Source organism: Stenella coeruleoalba (genome assembly GCF_951394435.1).
Source record: "Stenella coeruleoalba genome assembly, chromosome: 9".
In the NCBI taxonomy this organism is placed as follows: domain Eukaryota; kingdom Metazoa; phylum Chordata; class Mammalia; order Artiodactyla; family Delphinidae; genus Stenella; species Stenella coeruleoalba.
The window spans coordinates 102,081,342-102,102,329 of record NC_137155.1 but is presented as its reverse complement, the minus strand read 5'-3'; the positions used below and the strand labels follow the sequence as shown (position 1 = coordinate 102,102,329).

Sequence of the window (20,988 nt, the reverse complement as noted above, 5' to 3'; positions counted from 1 at the left end):
GTGATGAAGGAGAAAAACCTACAACCAAGATTACTCTAGCTGGCAAGGATCTCATTCAGATTCGAAGGAGAAATCAAAAACTTTACAGACAAGCAAAAGCTAAGAGAATTCAGCACCACCAAACCAGTTCTACAACAAATGCTAAAGGAACTTCTCTAAGTGGGAAACACAAGAGAAGAAAAAGGCCTACAAAAGCAAACCCAAAACAATTAAGAAAATGGTCATAGGAACATACATATTGATAATTACCTTAAACGTGAATGGATTAAATGCTCCCACCAAAAGACACAGACTGGCTGAATGGATACAAAAACAAGACCCATATATATGCTGTCCACAAGAGACCCACTTCAGACCTAAGGACACATACAGACTGAAAGTGAGGGGATGGAAAAAGATATTGCATGCAAATGGAAATCAAAAGAAAGCTGGAGTAGCAATTCTCATATCAGACAAAATAGACTTTAAAATAAAGACTATTACAAGAGACAAAGAAGGATACTACATAATGATCAAGGGATCAACCCAAGAAGAAGATATAACAATTGTAAATATTTATGCACCCAACACAGGAGCACCTCAATACATAAGGCAAATACTAACAGCCATAAAAGGGGAAATCGACAGTAACACATTCATAGTAGGGGACTTTAACACCCCACTTTCACCCATGGACAGATCATCCAAAATGAAAATAAATAAGGAAACACAAGCTTTAAATGATACATTAAACAAGATGGACTTAATTAATATCTATAGGACATTCCATCCAAAAACAACACAATACACATTTTTCTCAAGTGCTCGTGGAACATTCTCCAGGATAGATCATATCTTGGGTCACAAATCTAGCCTTGGTAAATTTAAGCAAATTGAAATCGTCGTATCAAGTATCTTTTCCGACCACAACGCTATGAGACTAGATATCAATTACAGGAAAAGATCTGTAAAAAATACAAACACATGGAGGCTAAACAATACACTACTTAATAATGAAGTGACCACTGAAGAAATCAAAGAGGAAATCAAAAAATACCTAGAAACAAATGACAATGGAGACACGACAACCCAAAACCTATGGGATGCAGCAAAAGCACTTCTAAGAGGGAAGTCTATAGCAATACAATCCTACCTTAAGAAACAGGAAACATCTCAAATAAACAACCTAACCTTGCACCTAAAGCAATTAGAGAAAGAAGAACAAAAAAACCCCAAAGTTAGCAGAAGGAAAGAAATCATAAAGACTGGAACAGAAATAAATGAAACAGAAATGAAGGAAACAATAGTAAAGATCAATAAAACTAAAAGCTGGTTCTTTGAGAAGATAAACAAAATTGATAAACCATTATCCAGACTCCTCAAAAAAAAAAAGGGAGAAGACTCAAATCAACAGAATTAGAAATGAAAAAGGAGAAGTAACAACTGACACTGCAGAAATACAAAAGATCATGAGAGATTACTGCAAGCAACTCTATGCCAATACAATGGACAACCTGGAAGAAATGGACAAATTCTTAGAAATGCACAACTTGCCAGACTGAAACAGGAAGAAACAGAAAATATGAACAGACTAATCACAAGCACTGAAATTGAGACTGTGATTAAAAATCTTCCAACAAACAAAAGCCCAGGACCAGATGGCTTCACAGGCGAATTCTATCAAACATTTAGAGAAGAGCTAACACCTGTCCTTCTCAAACTCTTCCAAAATAGAGCAGAGGGAGGAACACTCCCAAACTCATTCTATGAGGCCACCATCACCCTGATACCAAAACCAGACAAAGATGTCACAAAGAAAGAAAACTACAGGCCAATATCACTGATGAACATAGATGCAAAAATCCTCACCAAAAAAAAAGCAAACAGAATCCAACAGCACATTAAAAGGATCATACACCATGATCAAGTGGGGTTCATTCCAGGAATGCAAGGATTGCTCAATATACACAAATCAATCAGTGTGATACACCATATTAACAAAATGAAGGAGAAAAACCATATGATCATCTCAATAGATGCAGAGAAAGCTTTTGACAAAATTCAACACCCATTTATGATAAAAACCCTCCAGAAAGTAGGCATAGAGGGAACTTTCCTAAACATAATAAAGGCCATGTATGACAAAGCCACAGCCAACATCGTCCTCAATGGTGAAAAACTGAAACCATTTCCACTAAGATTAGGAACAAGACAAGGTTGCCCACTCTCACCATGCTTATTAAACATAGTTTTGGAAATTCTAACCACAGCAATCAGAGAAGAAAAAGAAATAAAAGGAATCCAAATTGGAAAAGAAGAAGTAAAGCTGTCACTGTTTGCAGATGACATGATCCTATACATAGAGAATCCCAAAGATGCTACCAGAAAACTACTAGAGCTAATCAATGAATTTGGTAAAGTAGCAGGATACAAACTTAATGCACAGAAATCTCTGGCGTTCTTATACACTAATGATGAAAAATCTGAAAGTGAAATTAAGAAAACACTCCCATTTACCATTGCAACAAAAAGAATAAAATATTTAGGAATAAACCTACCTAAGGAGACAAAAGATCTGTATGCAGAAAATTATAAGACACTGATGAAAGAAATTAAAGATGATACAAATAGATGGAGAGATATACCATGTTCTTGGATTGGAAGAATCAACATTGTGAAAATGACTCTACTACCCAAAGCAATCTACAGATTCAATGCAATCCCTATCAAACTACCACTAGCATTTCTCACAGAACTAGAACAAAAGATTTCATAATTTGTATGGAAACACAAAAGACCCCAAAGCAATACCCCAAAAGTATATACCCCAAAGTATAGCCAAAGCAATCTTGAGAACGAAAAACGGAGCTGGAGGAATCAGGCTCCCTGACTTCAGGCTACATTACAAAGCTACAGTAATCAAGACAGTATGGTACTGGCACAAAAACAGAAAGATAGATCAATGGAACAGGATAGAAAGCCCAGAGATAAACCCACGCACATATGGTCACCTTATCTTTGATAAAGGAGGGAGGAATGTACAGTGGAGAAAAGACAGCCTCTTCAATAAGTGGTGCTGGGAAAACTGGACAGGTACATGTAAAAGTATGAAATTAGAACACTCCCTAACACCATACACAAAAATAAACTCAAAATGGATTAAAGACCTAAATGTAAGGCCAGACACTATCAAACTCTTAGAGGAAAACATAGGCAGAACACTCTATGACATAAATCACAGCAAGATCCTTTTTGACCCACCTCCTAGAGTAATGGAAATAAAAACAAAAATAAACAAATGGGACCTAATGAAACTTCAAAGCTTTTGCACAGCAAAGGAAACCATAAACAAGACCAAAAGACAACCCTCAGAATGGGAGAAAATATTTGCAAATGAAGCAACTGAGAAAGGATTAATCTCCAAAATTTACAAGCAGCTCATGCAGCTCAATAAGAAAAAAACAAACAACCCAATCCAAAAATGTGCAGAAGACCTAAACAGACATTTCTCCAAAGAAGACATACACATTGCCAACAAACACATGAAAGAATGCTCAACATCATTAATCGTTAGAGAAATGCAAATCAATACTATAATGAGATATCATCTCACACCCGTCAGAATGGCCATCATCAAAAAATCTAGAAACAATAAATGCTGGAGAGGGTGTGGAGAAAAGGGAACACTTGTGCACTGTTGGTGGGAATGTAAATTGATACAGCCACTATGGAGAACAGTATGGAGGTTCCTTAAAAAACTACAAATAGAACTACCATATGACCCAGCAATCCCACTACTGGGCATATACCCCGAGAAAACCATTATTCAAAAAGGGTCATGTACCACAATGTTCATTGCAGCTGTATTTACAATAGCCAGGACATGGAAGCAACTTAAGTGTCCATTAACAGATGAATGGATAAAGAAGATGTGGCACATATATACAATGGAATATTACTCAGCCATATAAAGAAACAAAATTGAGTTATTTGTGGTGAGGTGGATGGACCTAGAGTCTGTCATACAAAGCGAAGTAAGTCTGAAACAAATACCGTATGCTAACACATATATATGGAATCTAAGAAAAAAAAAAAGGTCATGAAGAACCTAGGGTAAGATGGAAATAAAAACACAGACCTATTAGAGCATGGACTTGAGGATATGGGGAGGGGGAGGGGTAGGCTGTGAGGAGGTGAGAGAGAGGCATGGACATATATACACTACCAAGCGTAAAGTGGATAGCTAGTGGGAAGCATCCGCATAGCACAGGGAGATCAGCTTGGTGGTTTGTGACCGCCTAGAGAGGTGGGATAGGGAGGGTGGGAGGGAGGGAGACGCAGGAGGGAAGAGATATGGGAACATGTGTATATGTATAACTGATTCACTTTGTTATAAAGCAGAAACTAACACACCACTGTAAAGCAATTATAGTCCAATAAAGTTGTTAAAAAAGAAGAAAAAAAAAAAGCTAAGTTCCATAATCACACACACAAAAAGTATGTGGATTCATGAGTGTCCAGGGATGGATCCTTGAGACTGAAACATTTCCACCTCTGTCACAGCTCCCTCTGCCTACTTAAGCTTTGGTTATTTCATGGTAACCAAGTGGGCAGCTTATAAGCGGGACCACGAAACAAGAAATTACCTGTGACAATCCAGTGCATCATTACCAGGACATCACAAAGTGGCCACCTGTGGGCCAGATGTGGCCTGCAAATGTTTTATTTAGCCAAAAGGAAACTGTTTCAAATTTTAGTTGGTTTCCAACATTTAGAAATCAGATGTTTATATAAAAATATGGATTCTGAACTTGGATTGAAATACCGGAAGATAACAGTTTCTGAAAGGGGACAACTGACTGGGGCCGAGCAGTGTCTGTTCTCGTCTGTGTCCCCCCTCTGCTCCCCATTATAATACACGAAGTGGGGTTCACTCATCCACATCCCTTCCTTCCCCATTAAGCCTTGCGTTTACCCACGTTCTCTTAAACAGCGAGGTTTGGGAGAAGAAGACATGCCTGGCTACAGAAGCATCTGGTTTTCCCTTATTCCTTTTCTTCTCCATTAGCATCAATAAGTTTGGGATCAGTTCTTTTTATGTCTCCTTGTCTAAAATGGAAACTTTTGTTAAGAGCTAGCTAGACATTTCCAATCTAATTCTTGTAATTCATTTGTGCTAGGCAATAAGATAATGTTCCCTGGTTTTAACAAAAAGTCACCTACGATTCAAACATGGGTAGAGGACATGGATGGATGTTTTACTGTTGATCAAAATATGCCAGCAGTGTTTCTTTAAGAAGAGGATTCCTTTAGTCCAGAAGAAATGCTCCCTTACATGCATCTAAAAAACTAAATTTTCACCAGTAACCACTAAGTGGAAAACCAAAATTGGTATTTTCCAAGTGTCCTTTTTGAAAAGTGATCCAGATTATGAAATCAGGCTCTGCCACAATGAAAGAGCAGTCAAGTCCTACCTAAGGCATTGTGAACTGAGGCAAAGGCAGCAGAGTACAGCTTACTGTAGACGGCCAGGGCATGAAGCGCCAGGGCTCACTGGCTACTGGAGGGTCTGTGAAAGAGACGCCACACCCCCTTACCTGGCCACCATCATGCTTCCAAAAAAGGCAACCCAGTACATCTAGCCAAACACTACATTCTGACTTCACTGACCCAACAGACTTGGTGATGACTTAGAATGTATGTTAGCATCTCTCAATGTGTTCAGCTTTTCATTATTCAAATAAGCACCACTGTATGTGGCCAGAGACCCCAGGTGTCTGGAGAAGGTGTCAAATCTGCCTGGATCCTGGGACGGCCCCTAAAATTGCTCTACTGGGTCGGCATCGGAAAAGAACAACCAGAGATCCCTACTAGGGCAAGGATCCTAGATCATCTAGTCCCCAAAAGCCACAGGGACCCTCCTGAGACATCTCTTACTGGTTAGCTAGTTTCCACCTGGAGAACTCCTGGGAGGGAAGCTTCAATGGTCACCGTGTGTACATACGTCACACCTACAGTTACAACCACATCATGATGCCCCTAACCCTTCTGGATTTTTCTTTATATGAAGTTGAAACATTGTTCCCTGAACTTTATCCACAGGCCCCAGGGCTTCCCTCTGAAGCAAAAGAGAAGAAACATGTCAAGTCTGCCAGAAGGTCTATATTCAGTTAGAAAATTCATTTAGGCCAATCTCCTAAACATATGATTTAAAATGGCATATTACATTATTTTTATTGATTTTGACCATCTTTCTTCGTTTACAACATTTCTGTCTAAAAAAATTAAATCAGTGTTCATAGTGTTCTGCATCTTGTAAGCATACAGAAGTACGCGTGTGTGACGGCAGGAGATAATGTTTCAAAGAATATTTTGGTTTTTCTAGATCACGTGAGGTAGCATTTATGGCACCTACAAGGGCATGTGAATTAGCTTCTTTTCTAGGAAGTTCTAAGGTACAACTGTGACTTTAAGCTCAGTCTATATTGGCCCCAAAGTGTAGCATTTTGGGGTCGATTTTATTCATCCCTTCAAAAACTATTAATACTTATTTGTTGAGGACCTGCTGTGTGCAGGCCATGTTCTAGAAACTGGGATCGAAGTGGTGGGGAATACAAAGTTCCTGCCACACAGAGCTGACATCCCTGGGTGAGACGGGCACTGGAAACACATGAATATCAGCAGGTGTGAGATGCGCTGTGGGAAAACTGACCAGCACCTGGGGGCGGGGGAGGGGGCACTGGGCCCGTCAGTGGGCAGCTGTGCAGGAAGTGCGGGAGGAACGCTCTCAGAGCTCTGCTCCCTCGGGTCTTGGGCTGGGTCTCCAGGCCTCCAGAACACACCGGGCGCATGTCAGAGCCCTGGCACATTGCTGGTGCTCAGTGAATGTTCATGTATCAATATTCAGTCTGTTATGAGGCTGCTGTGCAGATGCCAATCAAACAGGCCCTGCCTTGGTGAGCTTGGCACCTAGAGGTGAGGGGTAGAAGATACAAAAGATAAGAGAGGCAAAAAATGCTCTCAGAGCCCCGAGGAGGGAGAGGGTGTGATTAGAGGAAGTTCACGGGTTGGACCTTGGAGGTTGTGTAAGATATTTAACAGGCCTCGACGGTTTAGGTAGAGAGCTTTATAGGTATTGACATAACAGAAAAACCCAAGCCATTTATTCCAACAGTGGCCCTAAAAGAAGGGCAGCAGTGGTTCTGAAGGTTTGGTTAATTTCATGCATGTTGAAGGTAATTAATAAAAGGCTGTAACTTTTACCCGCATTCCCTAACTTATATTATGCACACTTTGTATTCATCAAAATAGTCTTATTGCCTTCTTTGAGTCAACTGAAAAGCACACGCTATACTTCTGAACTTTTAATGCTAGTAAGACATCATTTGTATCTGTTTTGTATTAGTTCCTTTACCATTTCACTTGGAAACTGGTTGTGCTGCCAAGTGTTTGAAATGCTCTAACCCAGGAACAGTGCTCTACAGGTGGGGTAAGTACGGTGGGGCCAGGCCGAGGACAGCCTTGGATGCTATCTGAAGGAGCCGTTTGATGTTTCCATCTGCCACTCAACTGGTCAATCACTCCCCTTTCACCTACTTTCTGTCCATCTGCCCTGGGTCCTGAGACAAACAGGATTTAAGGCAGATAGGAAAGATATAAATGCACAGATAAAAACAAGCATAAAAAGAGTGGATGAGAAAAGCAGAACAATGTAAAAATAAAGACAAGAAAAAAGAGACAGAGAGAAATCCAGGAAACAGCTAGAATAACAAACATATTCTTCAAAGACCTACCCACATGGGCTATAAATTTCCCTCTAAGCTTTCTGGCAGCCAACACAGTCTTATGGACTTGATGCACAGCCCATAAGATCAACACAGGTACTTATTTCGGAGAGTAACCCTTTAGGAGATGTGTGAAAGAAAAGGCCTTCTGGGAAATCCTTCTGCTGGAGTTTCCAGGTTACTATTTGATGGTGTTCTGCTAATAATTTTGCCCAAACAGGGACATTTCTGAGAGTGAAGGGAGGGGCACTAACAACAGTGACATGGCCTCCACTGGTCTTCAGGAGGCATCATCTCAGGCTCTTGTTGGGGAAACCGGGGCACATGCTTACGCCATCGACTCAGTTCTTCTTTCGAAACTTAAAAAAAATACCTTGGTAAACATTTTGTTAAATCTCCAGCAGTCTGTCTACTTTTTTGCCAGTGGCCTGTTTTTGGATTATCAATGTGGCACCTTCTAGGAACTCTTTGAGGACATTTCCAGCGAGACTTACAGCAGTAAACAGAAGTGATCGTGCGAATGCTTCTCCTGGGGTTTCTGTTTCTGATGTTCAGTCTGAGGCCTCCCTTTCACACTTCTTTTGTGTCTCAGTGATCTCTGGTTGGCTGCTGCCATGTGGCGGGGAGGATCCTGTTCAGGAGTGCACGCCCTCGCGGTGGTCATAGACGCTACAGTGCTGATGCCGGATCCCAGGGGTGGGCAGGGGCCCAGTGATGCTGGGTCCTGATGGTGGGTGGGGGGCCAGTGATGCCAGGTCCTGGGGGTGGGCAGAGGCAGCAGTTAGCCACTGTCCTTAGTGCTTGGGCTCCTTGTCTTTGAGGCCACTCAAGGCACAGCCCCACTTCCTGCTCCGGCCAGTGTCCACTCCGGGAGACCTCCATGGCCAAGCGCCTCTTTAACTGTCCAGGGCAAATACGTTAGCCCAAAGCTGTTGGAGCAGGGGCCGGGCGTCCCCTCTCAGCCCCGTAAATGAGGCTATCTTAGCCCATGACGACCTTCAGCTCCAATCCTCTGTCGCCTCCGATCTGATCTGAATTCTGGGAAAACAAACTTTATTTTTAATGTTTTGGTTACCGTGTCTTCCACCAATCATGCCACATTTCCTAGTCGTTGGCTTCCATTTTCAATGTGGTCCATTTATATTTACTTTTCAAAAATCCTTCCATGTCCTGTTCCATTGATGGTCTCCTTTTCGGTGGCCCAGGGGAGTCATTTATTTTTTACTGTTATGTTTCTTGTACCATTTTACTTAGAAAAGAGAGAAATGTATGTGCCCAGGAAGACATTCCGCAGAGAAATAATCTTTAGGAAGTAGGGTCTGGTACTTGGGAGGGAAGTGGACTGGTCAGAGGGAGACCCTGAAGGCAGACTGGCGAGTAAGGGCTGTTACCACCTAGAGTCAGGGTGCAGGAGGAGAGCAGTGCATGGGTCCAGGGGCACTGCTGCTGCATCAAATAACATTATCTATTTGTCATGGACATTCAAGCAGTGCACTACCAGGATATGACCTCCATTTTGCAGAAAAGTTTGCTGGCCTCAGGCACCAGCCCAGTTCAGACACTTGCTGGGTGACAGTGAAGTGCTACCTGGGCAAGTGAGAAGTTCTGTTCCTTTGGCTGTTATCAGGGAGCAAGAGGGCTCCTACGGAGGGTATGCTTGGGGGCTGGCAGCGTCTACTGATGAGTCCAGCGTCTTCCAAAGCACCTGTGTAATGATGCTCGTGAGATCACCTGCCTCGAGAATCCCTCTCCTTGTTCCTGGAACCTGCAACCTCAAAGGAAGTAGCTCCAAATGTTTGAGAGATCGAACAGTTGGTGTCACTCTCAGACACACAAGCAATGCTCCAAGGAGTTTCAAACCCAGTTCCAAACATTCACCTTCACAAACCCACAGTTAAAAAGGGCAGCCCAGGTTAATGCCTTGGAAACTTGGATTAAGAGATGTCTAGAGGATTAGGTAGTTTACAGAACCAAGCCATTTGCTTTCCCCTTTCACACCCTGTTGTTGAGACTTGCTATCAGCCTACATGTTTGAAGCTAATTAACACACTTTCCTCAATGATGCAGCGCATTTATTATTAACATTATTTATTATATTCTTTACAATGATAAATGTTATGTATCGTTAGCATTATGTTATTATTATTATTTAGCTTTGAGGCTCCTCATTTATAGTTGGATGTGAGTGATTTGAATTAACCTGAACAGAAGCAGCGTATATAATTCCTACGTTGGGTCAGGACATAGGGGACACCTGCTTAGTTGTACACTGTAGGAGTGAGTGTGAACCAGTGATACCCCAAGTCTCTTTGGAGGGATCTGGGTCTTTCTTTTCCCCCATCCAAAAGATGCACGACAGACAGAGTTGTCCTTCAATCGGGAGTTCTGGGCAGCAGCCTTCCCTCGGGATACCTTCTGTGGTGGTGTCAGGGTTGTAGCCACTTCTGTTCCTTCCAGTCACGGGGTCTCCACGACTGTTCCTTCACAAATGCACATTTCTGTTCTCTGAAATGATGTGTTGTCTCTTTCACCTCCCCGACCACAATGCTTTAAGACGGTAGCGCCCTGTACGAAAATGTGCTTTACTTCATTCTGTAGGACAAGGTGAGCTCAGGATGGACCTCAACCTCCAAATATGTCCCACGTCAGAGTTTCCTCATGAGGGGCGTACGCACTTCTTTCAGGGGATGACACCACACGTGACAGGTGCGTGGCACGTGGGCATCCCTCCCCCCTCACTGCTGCACGAGGCACATGTGACGCATCCATTGTTGACGACACTCCTTCTCACCGAACCTTGACCTGGCCTCTGAATCCTTCTCATCCACTGTGCCACGGCCAGCAGCTTCCGGGCAAGGGGAGCTGGGCTGCGAGACTGACTCTGATTTTCCACCCGGCCTTCTCCGCTGCTCCCTTAGGAACAAGACTCCAGGTGCACTCACGGGGCGCAGTTTTCCCACTTAATTATGGTTCCCAAGGGCAGGATGCGGCCGGGGCAGCTGACAGCACTGGGTGTCTGAAGGAGTAAAGGCAGAGAGGGGACATGGCACGGAAAGAGGAAATATCAAAGAAAAGGGGAAAATGTGGTTACTTCCTAACACTGCCAAGACCCAGCTGTGGAGGCCCCTTAGGCAGAGCCACCCCTGAAGTCACCAGCCGCTTCACTGCCACGCCTACCCGATGGTTGGTTAATGCTCTGAGACTGCGGCAGCCATGCTCCCTTCTGGAACTTTCTACCCTGCTAGTGTAAGCGCAGACCCAGGGCTCCCAGCTCCACCTTGTGAGGGATGAGGGAGTCTGTTCATTTGGAGGCACTAAGTAAGGGATGTGACTTAATTTCGTGGAAGCTAACCCTCTGTAGCCTCAGCCCCACCCCCTGGATCCTGAGTTAGTAGCCAGTAAATATCTAAGACATTCTTAATTGATTGCTATCTCTAGCCTCAGCCCCACCCCCTGGATCCTGAGTTAGTAGCCAGTAAATATCTAAGACATTCTTAATTGATTGCTAAGGTGATGATGGTGGTGATGACAGCTGTGATCACAACATTAGTCAACATTTATTAGGCATTTGCTATGTATCAGACACCAGGCTGAGCTCTTTACATGCATTCTCTTGATTAATCCTCCTGACTTGATGAGAGTAGTTATTCCCCTGATTTTCCAGATGAGGAAACGGAGCATTTAGCAAGCTTAACTGTCACGCCCGAGTCACAGAGCCAGTAAGAGGCGGAGCCCTGAGTCCAGCCCAGGCCTTCGGACTCTGACTTCATTGCCCCCGTCACCATCTTTTCCATGTTTCTTGATGGCAGCAAATCTGGCAATGGTAGAGGCCCCCGGGAGAACTTAACAGTAAGGGCAGTAATCGGGACACAGTCATTCACTTTATTATCAGCTTGGGTCCTATTCTGTTTCAATTCGACTTCAGGATGGAGAAGACTGTCTTGATAAACTAGGCCGCTGACGCGGCGACCTTAAGAGCAGCTGCTACATCAGGGTCTCACAGGGGGAGGGGAGGCTCAGTCTGCAGCACGAGTCACCACTGCAGGTTGTTTCCTCACTCAGAATGGGAAGGAAATGTCCTAGTTCTCTCGTTTGTTCCAAGAAAACCATGTTCATTTATTTATTTTTAAAAATACAAAAAATGTTTCGGATGAAGCTGCACACACCTGATTCACACATGGGGCCTGTTTTCCTGGTGGTGTTTAGATGTTTCCCAGAAACAGGGATGGTGGAGTCCTCCTGACAAACCTATAGGGAAATGAATCGTGTTCCTGGGCTTCAGTTTGAAGAGGAAAGTCCACTTCTCTACACAGAGGCTGTGATCATGAAAACTCGTGAGTTCACGTGCTCTGACTCAGTTGTTCAGGGTCGAGTTTACTTGGGGAGGAGAAAAGCCAACCACTTTTCACAGCTCCATGAAACGTGAGGATTTATTTCGCGCGATGACCTGGAAGAAGACTTCCTGGAGGAAATGGACACTGGAGCCGTCTTCCTCCTCTAACAAGTCAGAGTTGCCTTGCAAAGACACCGTCTGCACCCACTACTCTCCAGGGGACCCTCTCCTCCCTTCTGGAACGTGGTAAAAGCGTTAAGAATGGTCTCTGGCACACAGCCTACCGTGGCTGCCCTTGGTTCTGTGTCCCCGAGAAGAACAGCAATAGTTTTCTGTCCTCTCTTATTTGAGAAGGTGATATGGGTCTCAGGCAGGGGGAGTCGCTGTGAGTTGAGTTGTGTCCCCACAAAGATGTGGTGAAGTCCTAACCCCCAGCGCCTGTGGACAAGACCCTACTTGGAAGAAACTGTAACCAATTATTTGTAAATGTGACCAAGTTAAGAGGAGGCCGCTCGGGGTTCGGGGGCCCCGTGACTGGTGTCCTTGTGAGGAGAGGGTCTGGAGGCAGGCGCAGGGAGGGGTTGCCGCTAGGATGGGGGAGGCCCTGCAGCCCACAATCCGCTTTCAGACTCCACCTCCAGGGCTGTGAGAGAATCACTTTCTGTTGCTTCAGGCCACGCAGTCGCAGCAGCCCCAGGAAACTCACACAGAAGGTGAGTGCATTTCTCTTTAGCGATAAGATTGGGCTTTTCCAGGACTGGAGGGTGCGGGTCCCAGGCCCCTGACGCAGGCAACCCCAACAGCTGAGGAGTCAAGCGTCCGTCCCAGGCACTGGTCTCAGGGTGAACCCACAGTCACATCCACGCTGCCCGGGCGAGCTCACTGCTGCCAGTTCAACCCTCCTGGGAGGGGATAAAAATCAACCCTTGCCTGAGAGGAACCTTGGAAGATGTACGGGAGTTCATCAGGCAGAGACAAAAGCATGGAACTGGGGAACACTGAGTTTAGGGAACTCTAAGGAGGTCTGTTTGTGATAAGAGTAAAAATTGCAAGGTGTCAGCAATGGGAATATGTTATCACAGAATATTCAGTAAAGTTCCCTGTTAGTTATCTATTTTAGGTAAAGTACTGTGTATATGTTCATCCCAATCTCCTAATTTATCACTTCCCCCCACGTTCCCCCTCTGGTAACCGTAAGTTTGATTTCGAGATCTGTGAGTCTGTTTCTGTTTTGTAAAGAATCTGAAAAAGAATGGATTCACTTTGCTGTACACCTGAAACTAACACAACATTATAAATCAACGGTACTCCAAAAAAAAAAATGCATTTCAAAGCTTCAAAAAAAAGGGAATATGAACGTCAAGTATTATACCGTAAGAATGTACTTTTCAAATCGTAAGAAGCTGGACAAATATTAGGTAGCTCTGCTACCCATCTCCCAGGGTCATTGAGACCAACTAGGCATGTAAACAACGGCTTACTGGTACACCCCAGAATAGATATGATTTCATTATAAAATGTTATGTCATAATACAATCTTTAGGATGCAGCTGGCTTCACTGCCAGACCCCAGAGATCTGGAAAGGAACCTAAACCTCTATATTAAATAGGTAAGTGAGTTTCCACGAGGTTCTACTGAATATGGTTTACATGTGTCTCTTATGCAAGTATCTGGTGATCACCTAAAACCCATGCCGTTTAGATACAAATATTGACACAGATAGATGGGATCTGGCTACGTAATGAGTGGATACGAGCATTACAAACATTTCCGAGTCTTTACTTACCTATATTCTATTTTAATCTCTGTTTAATCTAGCAGTGTGCAAAGGTATAAAAATAATGTATGTATTTTTAAGTGGTCGCATACTTAATAAAAATTATGAACTTGAAAATTATAAAAAAATATAAAAGTGGCAAGCTTTGAGAAACCACAGAAGAAATGTTAATGAAAAATTAGAGAAGAAAGTACATGATGATAAGACTAAATGAAACGCTACAGTGATGAGGAAGGACAAGACATACTACAGCAGAGCAACTGGACATTAAGAGAAAAACAATACACCAGAGGTCTAATTAAACAGGAGTACCGACTGCAAGCAGTTGATGAGCTATAATCCACTATGACGACGTTACAACACTGAGCAGTACAGTGTAAGCTAAGGGGACAGATCCACATCAGATAAACCTACCAGAAACGATCATAATAGAAGGTCCACGGGAAGGAGGAAGAAGGACTAAGTTTATTCGGGGCTGTCACAATTTCACATCTGCTATGATACCTAGCCCTTATGTCCTAATGTGCTGTGGGCCTGCGTCTGCTCTGATTGGGCCTCTGTTTCAGCTGGTTGGGGTCCACCTTGCCCTAGTTATTAAATCCTTTGACCATAATCTCTGCCCAAGCCGAATATCTGTAGTTCCCTTCATGACAGGCCAAACAATTTTGAGTGCGGGAGCACTCACAGATTTTCCTTTCCCTAACTGACCACAGAGAATCGTCCAGTTGCCCCTACATTTTCCCTCAGCCTAAAAAGGAGGGATTCTTGTTGTTGCTGTTATTCTGGTTGCATCTGAGAGGCCAGGTTAATACCCACGATAAAGTTCTGCAGGAGGAGGAAAAGTGAAACGGTGGTCCAAGGCTTTCAACAGTCTCAGAGCAGCTTTGGGACGTGAGAGAAATAAACAGGAGGGGACATGGAGTTTAATAAACGTTGCTGTGAGCTACACACTGGGGTCTACATTTACATCTACTGAGAAATGTGGGAAAATAAAATTCTTTTTGGATCGTAAATCGGCCTCTTACATGCATGCATCCACGAAGTGACCGCGATTCGCAGGCTGCAAAGACCCCTCCACACGACGACCTCTGCCGTTTCTCACCTCTCTTCTCACTTGCACTTTTGCCCCTCTGGGCTGCGTTTCACATTCTGACCCTACCCACACCTTTATCTGAAGCTTTCCTCAAGGCTTCTTCACCAACAAAACACCCCAAGCAATCCAACCGGGTGTGTAATCACTTCTTTGAAATGTCATTAAACCCACCCTCGCATCCCCAGCGGCTGTTCCCCCCAGTGCCTACGGTGTGAACTGGGTGTCCGCTCAGCTCTCACCGCAGGAGCAGGATTTGAATTCAGGGTGTGCTAAGGCACTTACTGCTGTAACTGTGTCCAGGCCGCAGCCGTAAACCGTAAAGTTGGCTGCTTCAGTCACCTCATCCATTCTGCGGTCTTTGTAAATTTACGTCTTTTTAGAAAATCCCTTTTTAAAAATCAGGTTTTGATTAGGTTTTAGGGGAAAGGTTGATTTGGGCATACAAGTTACATTAGCCAGAAAATAGGTTACTAATAGAAAAAATTTTAAAAAGCAGTTTTGTAGGAAAGAGGGCTAGTTTATGTTTATCTTAAGAGGCAACAGGCTAAATCTTTTTTTTTTTTTTTTTTTTTTTTGTGGTACACGGGCCTCTCCCTGCTGTGGCCCCTCCCGTTGCGGAGCACAGGCTCCGGACGCGCAGGCTCAGCAGCCATGGCCCACGGGCCCAGCCGCTCCACGGCACATGGGATCTTCCCGGACCGGGGCACGAACCCGTGTCCCCTGCAACAACAGGTGGACTCTCAACCACTGCACCACCAGGGAAGCCCTAGGCTAAATCTTTAAATAGGTTTTAAATGATTCAGAAAATCCTGAGGTGGCAACTCCATGATCAATTAAGAGTTAAGTTTCTTAATAAAATGGAGCAGGGGATGGAGATCAGATCAGATGGTCTCTGAGGTCTCCTATCCTGCAAATTCCATGAATCTGTTCCATTACTAGTGGACCCAGGCATTTGTGGGGAGGGGCGCCCCATCCTTCTGAAGCTGAGATCACGGTGGTCTCAGGGGCTGAGTCATGTCTGTGACCTGGGATGTGGCCGTACGTGTCCTCTGCTTCTGTTTTCCTTCACAGTGACAACTGAGGACCTATCTCTTCACACAAAATATCCGAGACCACACAATACAAGCAGCTTTATAAAGAGAAAATGTCCTCAGACTGGCTGGGACACAAACATAGAAAGAAATGTTATCTCCCCCAGGATGGAACGCTTGCAGGATGGGAAATCTGCGCATGAACGACTGTTCAGCGATCTCCACGCACACTGTCCAAGTGGCCTCCCAACATGGGCGCCATTTTTACATCCACCGCACGGACATGGGAGCTTCCCTGCCTGAACCCAGGGCCACAGATGTCCTGGAAGAACCTTTCAGTTTCAACCCTGGGCTAGAGTCTGTGGAAACTGGACAACAGAAGGCTGCCGTCCTCAGAACGAGGCCATTCCCACTAAACTCTGGAGTGAGAAGACCCTGCAGAGCTTAGCAGGAGCTAAGGGAAGCAGAGAAAGAATCTGTTGATAGATAAGAGGCTGGGTTCTGTGAAAGATGACGATGGAGCAAATACTAGTGAACGTTAGTAAGAACCCAAGAACGAGATCCAAATCGTGACCGCCTCGGCCAGTTACAACACGGACCTTGAGGCCCCCAGCTTACTCTCTGCCTCGTATTTAAACCTATTTAAACCTATTTCTGGTACGTGATGTCTGCCCTTGTTTAGAGACCTTCCTTGAGGGAGGTTCTGTCACCTTTCCCACCCAACCATTCTTTCTAGGACGTTCTAAAGTTCTTCTTTAGATTGACTTCAATTTCCCCTTCGGTATCTCATCACGACCTTCTGCACTGTAAAGCCACCTCCTCCTTCGACAGGTAAGACTTCAGATTTCTGACCCTGCAGCTCCTGTCAGGCTGCTGTCTCTTTCCCCTAGCGGGTCTGCTCACCACAGTTCCCAATTTCTGAGCTCTATACACCTCCTCACTTCCCCAACGTGTAATATCATGAAGGTCGTGCCCTGGGGCAACAGGTCTTGCTGGCAAAGGAGGAGTCTGGTAAGATGAGCTTCAAGGGGACTGGGGGCTACTGCTGCATTTCAGAACTGCCCCGACCCCCCAACACACACTTCTCTCCCATCACATTATCCTAGGAGAATGTCTGGGACTGAGCTTGGTGAGGAGGGGCTGAGATTTTGGATGACAACGCTGATAAAAAGAGGCTGAGGTCCCGAGCTACTGAGTGGCTATCAAAGGCTATCAAAGGCAGTCTGATAAAGATTCTTCAGTCGGCCTGTCTCTGCCCGTGGTGTACTCTCACCCCTGGAGATTATCTCAGTAGATCAAGCTCTTCTCTGAGATGTATTTCGCTACAACCAATTTATTATTTCTCACCTTTCCGTGGGCTCCTATCTTTTCAAGACATGAGGACAAGATGCAAAGGTATTTCTTTGTGTCCACGATGGGACTTGGTCTACTCTTTTGTATATGCTGACTGGTGTGATTAAGAACTTTCTAAAGTTTGGAATAAATCATCCATGAATTCAGTGGTAGGAAAAGAATTTTTTCCCGTCTGAATCTTCTTTTATATTATCTCAATCCTTACATATGCTGAAGAATTTCTGAAATTGTTTCGCCACCTTTACAGGTGGCCTATGTCCATCAACGTGTAAGATACACATTTTTTAAAGGAAAATGTAGGTGAACTTTGGGGTTAACCGGCACAGCATGTAGAAAGCACTCTGGTAAGCTGCAACCCTTTATAAGATGTAAAATACCAGTAACACACCTGGCAGAGGTGATGCACGAAGGCTCCTCCTGCGAGCGCCGACGTCCCCAGCTAGGCGGCCCTACCTGTCCCGGGATCACGGAGCTCCTGCCGGGTCCCAGGGGCGCCTTCGAAAGAGGTGTCACTCGGTGGCAGAACTCACCTTCGCACTTGAGCAGGAAGAAGTCGGCGCTGGGGCTGAAAGAGGCGCTGAAGTAGGCGCAGTTGTCCACCAGGTCGCAGGACAGGCACTGCCTGTTGAAGCTGCCCACCGTGTTGGCGCTGCAGGGACAGGGAGCGGGCGGGGCTGTCACCAGGGGCGAGACCCTCGGCTCCGGCCCCCGCGCCCAGCACGCTGGCTTCTCTCCCGCGCGGTCATCTGGGGACCATCCTCCCACCTGTCTCCCTGCTGGCACACCTCGAGTGCTGGCTCTGCTGTCACCCTCCCACGGGGCCATCCTAAGGGCTGCCCACCCCCAACCCACCAGGAGCGCTCAGCATGGCTGCTTCCTGGGAGTCATGCAGGCCCAGGCGTGTCCTGGTGGGAGTGTCGGGTGTGGGGTATTATTTCTAGTGCCTCATCCCTCTGAGCAGGCGACTAGCACTTTAGGAACAGAAGCTACGTGTTCTGGATCTTTCACTCCCCTCAGAGCACCTGCCGCCGGGACAGGACAGGGCAGGGGCTCCAGAAACAGCAGCGGTGGGGGGCTCCGGCCGCTGCCACGGCCGGTGAGGAGGTGCCGGGGGCGCTTCTCACCCCTTCAGGTGCCACCCAGGACTGCTCTGGTCAAGCACAGTTTCACGTCAAGAAGGCCTAACGTGTTTCCAGAAGCTATAAGATACCGAGGCATCTTCCAATAAACCTGGAAGAAGTCCAGGTGTGAGTGTGTGGCGTGGGAAGGCTGCTAACGTGAAAGCGGTCTACAAGAGTGAAGACGCTTCACGGGAGACAGGACAGGTCAGAGGAAGCGCAGGCGGCCGGCCTCCATCTCCTTGGCTAATTTGGTGACGGGACTGGTGGGATTATCCTGGTAGACAAGCAGAGATGAGCCGTCCACAGAGAGGAGCAGACCTGTGATGGCGTGGATTTGCCGGTTTCCTCTGCCTCCGAAAGGCAGTGCCTCTCTCCCTAGTGCAGCCCTTACTGTCAGCACAGGGGCCGGCGGACGGGAGGGCGGCCGTGCACCCGATGGGGCTTCCCCGACTCCCGGCGGTGGGGGAGGGGAGCCTGGCATCGGCTCCGTCCAGGCCACGAGGGCCACAACGCAGTAGTGTCCTCTTAGGTGGCCCTCGTGTGTGGGGCAGGAACCAGCTGCCCCCTCCTTCCCGTCTGGAGAGCAAAGCGGTGGAGGTGACAGTGCCTCACACCCTCCTCCGCTTTACTGGCAGAAAGCTCCTCGGGAGAACCCACTTCAGAAGCACGAGTTCTCCCTGGTGAGAACGGGAACTGGGGCGGGGGGCAGGCCACGAGGTTTATGCTGAAGGCGGACGGACCCTGGAGAACACCTTGTCCTCTGCAGGATGCAGAGGCCAGCCCTGCTCCGCCCCCTTCGAGACTGCGGAACTCAGCCAGCGCCCACGTGGAGGAGGCCAGGGCAGTAGGGCCAACCCCACCCCAGTCCACCCGTACATTCCCAAACCCCAGTTCCCTCCTGTGAAACCCCGGCCAAGAGTGATCCTTCCAAGTTCAGCTTCGACTAAAGTGAAAGGAAAGGCTGTCAGACGTCTCCCGAGGGAGAGACTCAGTCTGGCAAAAGCAGAAGACTATGATAATGCCTCCAATGTGGGGGCCTCAGCACCTGCGGTTATTTCTCCCCAGCCTGCGTCACGTGTGCTGGCACCTCTCTCTGCTGCCCCCCGTGTACTGCTGATGGTGTGACTCTGGAACGCGAAGCCTCTGGCGGGAGACCGCCGTGTGCGGGGGTCGGGGGACGCACCTGTACAGCTGGCGTCTCCTCGGCAGGTCCTCCGTGCTGAGGAAGTAGCTGCAAAGACCAGCAGGCGCACGGCAGTTAGCTGGCTGCGGGGCAGGTGTGTTTCTGCGCGCCAGGCTCGGCCTCCGCAGACCTCCCCGAGGACGCGCTGCTCAGGGTCCACAGAGAGAACGTTCCCGCCCGGGGCCAGCTCCACGCTGGACGCAAAGGCTGATCCCGTGACTCGGTGGCCCGTGCCCGCCCGGGACCCCTGTGTGGGAACCCTGGCTCCCACGGGGACTCCCCCACTGCCTGAGCTGAACACTAGCTCTTCCTGCCACTGACCACACAGCCTGGAGGAAGGCACCTGACCTCTTTCAGCCTTGGCCCTACTTCTCTGAGAAGCGGGGAAAGCAGTGAACCTGCACCAGGACAGGAGCGGCTGTCCTGAACGAGGCCAGGCTCACGACGCACTGGGCTCACAGCGCCCTTGGGTCCCGCCCGGAACCAGCAAAGGCTCAGCCACCCCGCACGGCCACCGTCTCAGCCACAGGACTGGCTGCAGGCCCGACGTCCTCACGGGGACCTCGAGACGTGGGACGTGGGGTGGTCGGGCGGGAATCTGAGGGCGCACTTTTGTGAAGAAACTAGGGCCTTGGGGCGCTGCCCAAGAGGGAGAGTGCTGAGCACCGTGTGAGGGGAGGAGAACACAGAGAGGCGGCCCCGCACGCGCACTCACATCTTACTCCGCGTCTCGTCGTAGGCCAGGATCTTGGTCACGTCCCAGTCCCCGGAGGTGATGGACTGGATGTTGTCGTTGCTGCTGTTAGGCTGGAACACAGATGGGACACGGGGTGGGGTGGGGCTGGGCCTAGCCTCGCGTCTCGGCCCGGGCCCTCGGACACAGGCTGACCACCCTCGGGCCGCAGCCCCACCCCTTCTCTGAGTGCCCGCCTGGAGGGGCAGCGCCCGCGGCTGCCCTGCGATCAACCAGCACCCGGACCAGCAGCAACTCCCACCGTGAGCTCCGTGTCTTAAGCGTCAGTGCTTCACACGCTGCTGACACTGTTCCTTCACCGCCTGTAAATCTGATCAGCAGGTCAGTATCACAGGGGGACGAGGAGGGAGGAAAGAGAAATATGGAGGAGTGGATGAGACATGACAAGGAAACAGAGAAAGAATAAAGAAAGGATGGGAAGGAGGGAAGGTAGGAAAGAAGGAAGGAAGGGAGGGATGAGGGAGGGAGGGAGGAAGAAACCCCCCTGGGTCTTCCTCATTCTCCCCCGTTCTTCACAAGGATGGCTTGAAACCGTTTATTGCGTGTTGTGCGTTTGCACACACTGTCTCTCCCTAAGTG

General features: G+C 47.2%; 1 protein-coding gene across 4 annotated transcripts in view; it reads right to left on the bottom strand.

The window, feature by feature from the left end:
• DPP6 (dipeptidyl peptidase like 6) overlaps positions 1-20,988 on the bottom strand; it is a 767,208-nt gene that overhangs the window by 66,655 nt on the left and 679,565 nt on the right. For 3 of the 4 annotated variants that reach the window (XM_079932483.1, XM_079932485.1, XM_079932486.1), the window contains 3 exons: positions 20,371-20,462; positions 19,656-19,703; positions 17,882-18,000 (listed from right to left, as the gene is read on the bottom strand). In XM_079932483.1, the coding sequence (XP_079788609.1) occupies positions 17,882-18,000; positions 19,656-19,703; positions 20,371-20,462 (259 nt within the window). The remainder of the gene's footprint in view (positions 1-17,881; positions 18,001-19,655; positions 19,704-20,370; positions 20,463-20,988) is intronic. The other variant, XM_079932484.1, reaches the window with a different exon arrangement.